At 39.6% G+C, this 9,556-nt stretch overlaps 1 protein-coding gene across 1 annotated transcript in view; it reads left to right on the top strand.

The window, feature by feature from the left end:
* Nucleotides 1-8,673, top strand: part of hs6st1b (heparan sulfate 6-O-sulfotransferase 1b) — a 51,094-nt gene extending 42,421 nt beyond the window's left edge. Inside the window, exon 2 of the mRNA XM_057322467.1 lies at nucleotides 6,536-8,673. Within this exon, the coding sequence (XP_057178450.1) occupies nucleotides 6,536-7,232 (697 nt within the window). The 3' untranslated portion in view covers nucleotides 7,233-8,673. The remainder of the gene's footprint in view (nucleotides 1-6,535) is intronic.
* The last annotated feature ends 883 nt before the right edge of the window (nucleotides 8,674-9,556 follow it).

A 9,556-nucleotide genomic window follows, 5' to 3' on the forward strand; every position in this document is an offset into this window, starting at 1 on the left:
GCTCTCTCTCTCTCTCACTCTCGCTCACTCTCTCTCTCTCACATAATTATAGTAATAATGTAAAATAAAGTGTTTATGTATGTAGTGCAACTTAAAGATTCATTGTTTTCTCTTGTGTTGTGACAGGCAGACACATATTGTGCAGCTAACACACAGCAGTCCTTGTGTTCTCCTAACAGACACAGCAGTTTCTCATCGTTTGACAGACTTTCAAACGTCTGGAGTACGGACTTGATTTTTCCATAAAACATTGTTTGTATATCCGTGTATTTTGTGCATTCTGTTAGAAAGTGGAGTTCCGTCTCAATGTTGTTGAGATCACAGTGTGGACACAGTCTCTGGTCCTGTAGCAGCCATGTTTGTCTGTGTCTGCTCTCACTGCTGTCTTTATCTGACTCTCGTCCTCCCACATCAGAAGCCGAAAGAACGGCCTCTGTTAGTTAGTCACGCTCTCTCAGCTGTTACGGCTAACATGAGGCGCAGACTGCCGAGAAGGTGAAATTTATATTCATCCCAACAAAAGCGCTCGTGGTGCCTTTGATAGTCAGAGAGATCTAGCTGAAATCCCCGACACCCCACCCACCCCTGCTTTAACAGGTTTGATGCTGCCCAGGGTGAAATTTCCACCCACTGCTCATCTCTGCAGCTTTCTGAAGCAGGAGGAAGACCCTCTTTCCTTCTCCGCTCTCCTCCTACAGATTTCATTCTCTACACTGTGTCGTGTTTAAGTATGTTCAGAGATCCGAGCAAAAATAGCCGCTTTACGCTTTTCTGAGGATTCTGTAAATCCGTATTTTTTATTACATCACTGGTTTATTACATCATTTGGTTGTATTTTAATGAGGAAGCCTTGATTTTTGTTTTTATCTTTTTTATTATATTTGGTTAAAAATATGTTATTCTAAGATATATTCTATGTTCCCTTATCTTGGAACTCCTCGTGTCTTTTCTAAAAAAAAAATACCCTGGAGATTCCTGGCACAGATCTCCTGATATAAAAATCTGGTCATTATATTTAATGAGATTTATATACTTAAATAAACCCTGCCACTTAAGGAGAAATTCATTTGACTTTTATCTCAAAGAGACTTTTAATGCGTTCAATTATTTTTACTCTCAATTTATCTGCCTGTTACCTTTAATGCCTTTCGTCACATTGTATATTCCTCACTGATGTTTTGCATTGTTCATTTCAAATGCGCCAAGAAAACAAGCTTATTTAATTCATACAGATTCATTAAAAATATCTAAACATGTTGTTCCAGCTACTTCCAGATTCTCTCATAACCTTTAAACATGCCATAAGATCAGAAGAGAAGCGAGAATAATTTAAATCTAGGTTAAAAATGGCCATTGAGAGATGTTCGGCTGATGCTGGAGACCCTGTCTGTAACATTTGCATCGGGCACCACTGAATGGAAAATAGCCCACTGCTAATTTTGAAGCACACAGTTGTTTCTCTGCCTTTACCTTTGAAATATTTTCCAGCCTCTGAATAGCATTTTAGTAGAATTATGTCCTCCGTTCAGAGGCATGATCGTATCGCAGCGCATATGATGGAGTGGACCAATTTAACATCTCTGTATCGAGGCCTCTTATCAACATTTGAAGGGTCAAGGCTGTTTCAAATGCTGATAACCATAATGTAATCATGGATATGCCAGTGTGCCTTTATTCCTGTGCGGGCGGACAAAGTTCTGTTTTTATTTTGTGTGTGCTTTTGTGCGAGTACACAAATGCCTGAATTGACATTTGAATGCTTTTCTTTGTCCAAATTTTTTGTATTTAAAAGTACGTTTTTTTCTTTTTAAGTCGATCATTTCCAAAAAGAGACTTCTTTTTTTCAACCCACACTTAGTTTTGTAAGTTTAATGAAAAATATGCAGAACTTAAAACAATAGACAACGTAAACAAGTTTAAGATTATGTCGTCTCATATTCATCTTTAGTGGTGTTCTTGGAGGGCATCCAGGGAAATGATGGAGACACGATTTTTGACATTTTTACCATTATTTGTATTCTTGTTTTTTCTTTTATGAGGTGTAAAATCACTCTCAATACAGTACACTGCTGTCATTGCTCAGAAGATGATCGTGTTAAACCGGAGAAGGTTGAAGGATCTGGTGAGGTTGTTGGAACTGTGCTAACAGTCAGCAGAGATTCAACATCAATAATTGACCAATGCTCCACTTCTCTAGTATAAATGCTCCTTTGGGAAAAAAGCATTGAGAGTAAAGTTGCTAAATGCCAACAAAGAGAGATGAATGGCTTTCTTTGTGTGAGAGAGAGAGGAGGACACCATCTCCCTTTTTAAAAACCGTTATTCTCCACTTGTGTGTCTAAAGTCAGGAAAAGTGCCCCCACAGCTGTGACTGGTCTTTGTGCGGTCATCATATTTTTGAGAGGTTGATTTGCATTTGGAGTCTTGTTAGATGGGGAGTGGTGACGGCTTCTCTGCGTGCTGTCAGCCTGAAGAGGTGTCTTCCTGCGTGCTCTCTGTCTCAGCTCTGACCTTCAACTTCACACTCTCCAGCATCTATCTCAAAAGCAATGCTTCCTTTCCCATGTCTCAGTGGGGGAGAGGAGGGCTATAACCTTAATAATGAGATTTATAATGACGTTTTAGGCTTGTTTTAATGCATTTTGTAAACATAATGTTATTCCATACTTAACAATACTTTCTAAAAATATATATTGCCTGGCTTTCTGCAATGTCTGATTCTGAATGGTCTGTCACGGCATTCTTATTATTATTCAGATGTATTTTAATATAACATTTTTAAAGGTCCAGTGTATGAAATTTAGCGCCATCTAGCCCCCCCCCTTTTCGAACCACTACGGTGGCTGACACAGGACTAAGATGTTGTCATGTTTTTGCTTTTTTGCCGAAGGAGTTTATTTTTATTTACGAAACGTGCTCTGTAGAGCAGTTTGTCCCTTTAGGGCTACTGTAGAAACAACATGGCGAATTCCATGGAAGGGGACCCGCGGTGTATGTAGATAGAAACAGCTCATTCTAAGGTAAAAAAAAACATAAAGCTTCATTATGTAAGGGGTTTATACACCTCTGAAGACATAGTTATGTGCATTATATTGCATTTCTGTCAATAGATCCTCCAAAAAATTACAACCACTAAATTTTATTCTTTTCTATAACTTATTATATGTTGTAAAATATATAATAGTAAATTATTTTTGTTTTGTTATAATAATTTTCTTTAACTCACATACTGATAAACAATGTATACCTTTAATGCACTGAAAAACAAACATAGAACCAAAACAATAGAACTTTTAATGTATTTAATGGTTATAATGGAAATTGTATTGGTTTTAATGAAAACTATAGTGGTGTGATTCTATTGGTGGTGGATTCTGTGTGGTGTGATTGGTGGGGTCCCTGCTGAAAAAAACCATAGAAACCATTAAGGAAGTTGTAATGGTTTTAATGGTTTTATAGGGATTTGTAATGGTTCTACTGGTATGTGATGGATTCCCACCAGTAGAATCCATCACATACCAGTAGAACCATTACAGTTTCCATTAAAACCAATACAAATCCCTATAAAACCATTAAAACCATTACAACTTCCTTAATGGTTTCTATGGTTTTTCTCAGCAGGGAGATAATCCCTGCTGAAAAAAACCATAGAAACCTAATAGAAACCATTACAGAAATTCCAATGGTTTCCATTAAAACACCATTATGAACCAATAGCTTTTTCCATTAAAACCATTACAAAATGCCTTTTTGTAGTGTGTTTTGGGCATTATTCCAATAGGATTTAACATCCCACCAGTAGAATCCATCACATACCAGTAGAACCATTACAGTTTCCATTAAAACCAGTACAATTCCCTATAAAACCATTAAAACCATTACAACGTCCTTAATGGTTTCTATGGTTTTTTTCAGCAGGGATCTAATTGAAATAATGCACAGAACACACAAAGGACATTTGTAATGGTTTTAATGGAAAAAGCTAATGGTTCATAATGGTATTTTATTGTAAACCATTAGAATTTCTGTAATGGTTTCTGTTGGGGTTCTATTGTTTTTTTCAGCAGGGATGCACAGAACACACAAAGGACATTTGTAATGGTTTTAATGGAAAAAGCTAATGGTTCATAATGCTATTGTAATGGAAACCATTAGAATTTCTGTAATGGTTTCTTTTGGGTTTCTTTTGATTTTTGGATAAAAGTGTCTAGCTTATGCAAACGTGATGTCATGATCTAAAAAAACAGGCTTTCTTTGGTTTGTGCATTAAGTTTTTTTAAACTCTTAAAACGTAAAAGTTACTTTTAAAGGGATACTTCACCCCAAAATTCAGTCATCATTTACTCACCTTCAAGTTGTTCCAAATCTGTATACATTTCTTTGTTCTGATGAGCACAGAGAAAGATATTTGGAAGAATGCTTATAACCAGACAGATGTTGCCCCCCATTGACTCCCATAGTAGGAAAAAATACAATGGTACAGTCAAAAGTGCCCCAGAACTGTTTGCTGTCCTACATTCTTAAAAATATCTTCTTCTGTGTTCAACAGAACAAAAAAAGTGATAAACTTCTGATAAAGTAATGTTTCCTACTATTGGAGTCAATGGGGGGCATGATCTGTCTGGTTATAAGCATTCTTCCAAATATCTTTCTCTGTGTTCATCAGAACTAAGAAATTTATACAGATTTGGAACAACTTGAAGGTGAGTAAATGATGACAGAATTTTCATTTTTGGGTGAAGTATCCCTTTAAAAGTTGCATTGCAGTATCAATTAAAGAGAAAAAATGCTTAGTTAGGCTTTGCATTGACCAAAAATGCTTAACATCCCTAGCTGACATAAATGCACGCAAATGTGCTAAAAGCCTATTGTTCAAGCTGGCCTGAACCGGATCTTTATTCAATTATAAAACACTTTTATAAAGAGACTTGTGCTAAATAGCTTAATTTATGAGTCACCGTGCTGCCTCGTTCAGCCGCCTAGTGTGACCCGCAAAGGGTCCGTTCTCATTAATAAAGAGTCTATTGCTGTGTGTGTTATTACTATTGACCGCGCATTCACACTGGAGTCGGTCTGTTATTGGCTGAGGTTCGGGACTGCTGTGCGTGTTGATAGGATTAGACTTTAATCGCTGTGGAAACAGGAGAGTTATTAAAACCCGAGCCGTGGCGCTGTACAGGGATCCGAGCTGTCACTCAGGTTCACTAATGATTATAAGCCCACCATTTTGTGGCAGAGAAGAGAGAACGAACAAGAGTTTTCAAGAGACTTGAAAGAATGATGATTCTATTGATTTGGGTACGTAGAGATGGAAGAAAGTCCAAAAGACATATTTTTCATTTATGCGTTTGGCAGTTTTACCCAGCAAGAGCATTCCTAACACAAAGTTCCACTAATTGAGCTAAGGCAATGATGCACAACGTTTGGTGGGACCTATTTTATGGACACAGTGCCACCTTGTGGTGGATGACGGTACTGCATATATCGTGTGAGGGCATTTGAGTGCACCGTGTTGGCTACATTGCTGGCTACATTGCTGCCTCCTGGCCAGAGGCAAAGTGACTGCACAACACCCAGCGATACCTTGGGAAGTGCCATGTAGGTCACCGCCAATGAATCTCAGCATCGGCCCATTGTGTATGTCTAATGAGTGATTTCATGCTCCGTTAGAATGTGTAACCAGCTCTCGGCACTTGACTGTTGTTTGGAGATTCCTTGGCAGATTTGGTCACAGGGGTGCGAAGAGGTAATGTAGGGTGAAGTGAGGGACCAGAAACCCTCAGGGCCACCACAACTGGAGGCAGCATTGACACGGGGGCGATGAATCGGTGATTGTGGCCCGAATCGCTCCGTCATCAGTTTATTCGGGATTAATCTGCTGAAAACCACCTGCTGGCTTTTTGGCAGCGCCGGTTTTTACGCCCACCTCTTTTGTGTCGCTCTACCAGAATGTGCTTTTCCCTGCGGTGTGTGTCCCCGATGCATTTAGCTGAGGAAATAATTCGTCGAGCTTGCACGTAAGAAGTGTTTACAGAAGGGACTGAGAAGGTTACATCACTATAGTTGTCTCGGCTCTCTGCAGAGGCGCATGTTTGCTGTCTCTCACTTCTGTCTGTCTCTCGTGTCACTGCCCGGGAGACGTTTTAAAAATAGCTCCATAATGATTGTTAAATGAAATCATAATCGCATTGCTAGATCTTTAAAGGGATGGTTCACCCAAAAACGAAAACTCATTTTCTTGTCATCGTATGACTTTCTTTCTTCTGCAGAACACAAAAGAAGATATTTTGAAGAATGTTCTGAACCGAACAACGGCGGTGCCCATAGACTTGCATTGGTTTTGTGTCCGTACAAGTGAATGGGTACCGCTGTTGTTCAGCTACCAGCATTCTTCAAAATATCTTCTTTTGTGTTCAGCACAAGAAAGAAAGTCATACAATGACGAGAAAATGAGTTTTCATTTTTGGGTGAACCATCCATATAAATGTGTTTTTTTTTCAAACATAACTAACGGAGTTCTGTTCGTCTCCTTCAGAAAGTTCTACTACATCACTTTGCTGAGGGACCCTGTTTCCCGATACCTCAGCGAATGGAGGCACGTCCAGCGCGGCGCCACGTGGAAGACCTCCCTGCACATGTGCGACGGACGGACACCCACGCCCGAAGAGTTGCCTCCCTGTTACGAGGGCTCGGACTGGTCGGGCTGCACCCTGGAGCAGTTCATGGACTGCCCCTACAACCTCGCCAACAACCGACAGGTCCGCATGCTGGCCGACCTCAGTCTGGTCGGCTGCTACAACCTCTCCACGGTACCCGAGAAGAGACGCTCGCAGCTCCTCCTAGAGTCGGCCAAGAAGAACCTGCGCGACATGGCTTTCTACGGCCTGACGGAGTTCCAGCGGAAGACGCAGTATCTGTTCGAGCGCACCTTCCACCTCAAGTTCATCCGACCCTTTTTGCAATACAACAGCACGCGGGCAGCCGGCGTGGATTTGGAGAATGACACAATACAGAGGATAGAGGAGTTAAACGATTTGGATATGAAGCTGTACGATTATGCCAAAGACTTGTTTCAACAGCGATACCAGTACAAGCACATGTTGGACCGTCGGGAGCAGAGACTTTTGAGAGGACAGGCGTCGTTTCACAGCCCCTTCCGAGAGGAGGGAGGGGAGGGTACAGCACGGCTGCCCACCGAGGACTACATGAACCATATTGTCAACGTGTGGTAACCGAACAACCTTCTCCGGAGCGAAAGAGACCCAACAGTTTGGAGCGTGAACAGACCTGGGTGGAGCTTTTGGCACGTTCACGCTTTTCCAACCTTTGGTCACGAAAACCCGATAGGAGCTATCGGACGGGACCACTGAACGTTTCAACGAAATCAAGTCTGTGCGCATCTCATAATCCTTTTTTAAACGAAAAGCTCTGATATAGCCGGAATAATTCAATTATTCTCACACTGTTTGTGCCGCTGACCTCAGCGCTGCGGTGACTGAAAATGTGTTTGATTACCTGATCTTCGATTAACCAGAATATCTGGGAAAAGACTCTTCTGTAAAATAAAATGGGTCGTTTATATATATATATATATATATATATGTATATAAATATGTATAGATCTTAGCCTTTTTTAAATCTCGTGTGAAGTGCAGCCAGTTACAAGTGATGGAAACTACTAACAGCTGTTGTATCAGAGTCATGTTTTATCTTTATACATAACACAAAGTCCTTTCTTTTTCCCTTTTTTCCTTCCATAAAGTGCGTCAGAAGATTCCACGTGCCCTGGAGATTGCTAAAGAGAAAGCCATTCCTTTGTCAAATGTTATATTCCTGCATATCTGTCATTTCTGGTACCCCACAAAAAATGGAATATCATTTATTGTTTTTTAAAGCATGTGCTTATATATACAGTGTGTACTGTACGCGTTTGTTTTTGCACATTTGCGTGATCTGAATCGTTTTTACCCATAATGCAATGCAGTATGCACTACATTTTGCATTGTGAACCACGTAACCGAACTGAACAAATGTTCTTGTTTGATCACATGCTGATCAGGATTCACATAATTTGCCTTCGTTAATTGTGGATTTCGCGAGCATGTAGAGTGTGTTAATTGAACTTGCACTGAGCATGTTGGGGCCTGACATCTCTCACAGATTGCTCTCGTTCGGCTCCGTGTTTGTTACCGTTGTCTTCAGAGGCTCCTTAACTTCCGTCTACGCACTTCAACTGAAACTGAAAATAAACTCTGCTATTGAAGCCATGTTAAGAGCCATTTGAGATATGTGTGCGTGCGTGTGCGTGTGTGTGTGCGTGTGCGTGTGCGTGTGCGTGTGCGTGTGCGTGTGCGTGTGTGTGTGTGTGTGTGTGTGTGTGTGTGAAGAAATGGATCTCCGTGTGGCATCTCTTTAGATTACGACATGGAAAAAATCCCTCTATAATTAAGAGAATGGTAAAGAAAGTGTGACCATTCTCTTTGAACGTTTGTGTGTATGCGTTAATGTATACAATTGTATATTGCGTGTGTGCGCGCCTGTGTGTGTGTGTGCTAAATTAAGGTGTCTCGAGTTTGCTTTCCAATAATGTTCATTACTGTGAGTGTTTGTTTTATTCATGATTTACACATGGTTAGTTAAAATTACCAATAAAAAGAGATTTCCCATTTTTAACACATGGACAAGTGTTGATTCTCTTTCATACGGTAAAGATATTTAGTTCTTAAAGATTTTTATAAATAATATTTTTATTATAGTGGTATTTTATTGTAAATTCAGCCAGAAACAGACACCGTTGATGTTTTTTACTAGCTCTGAAAGCAGGAGAACTAAACATTTACAGCTTTCCAAGTTGTGTAAAAGGGACAAAAAAAAAAAAAAAAAAAAATGTTATTATTTACTCACCTTCGAGTTGCCATGAATTACTTTCTAGTTGGACCAACTAGAGAGTGAGTAATTCATGGCAGAAATTTCTTTTTTGGGTGAACTTTCCCTTTAATATGATTGTTATATTCTACAGCATAAAACCGATTACCTGAATTATTTTCCCCTTAAAACTAAAATTTTATTTCTGGACATCCAGCAACCATGAAGTGGTGAAGCAATATCAGGTTTGTATCATTGTCTTACAAAATAATTGCTGTTGTTTCAGATAATCGTAATGGATAAAATTATTATCAGAGAATTCTTTGGAAAGACATTTTTGTTTACCTAAATGACGTACCTTTACAAAGAAAAGAAAGACAAATATTTTTTTAAATAGTTTTTCAGTTTAAATGACATAAAACCATTCCTTACACACATTTTGCCAGGGGCCATGAATCCAACCACCATGTTCTCTCTCTCCGGTCTTCGTTTTTTTACCCATCATCCCTCCTGAGACCACGTTGATCTGCCTTTCACAGCTGTACACGGCTGAGCATTTACCTCTGTTTTTTGACCAGTGAGATTTGTGTTTGTGTAAGGCAAAAAAACAAGGTACAGGCTTGTTCACACATATACTGTATATTAAGCTAAGTATTTCTCATGAGTCTACTTTTTCTACTTTAAAGCTGTT

This window comes from Triplophysa rosa, linkage group LG23, assembly GCF_024868665.1.
Source record: "Triplophysa rosa linkage group LG23, Trosa_1v2, whole genome shotgun sequence".
Classification (NCBI taxonomy): domain Eukaryota; kingdom Metazoa; phylum Chordata; class Actinopteri; order Cypriniformes; family Nemacheilidae; genus Triplophysa; species Triplophysa rosa.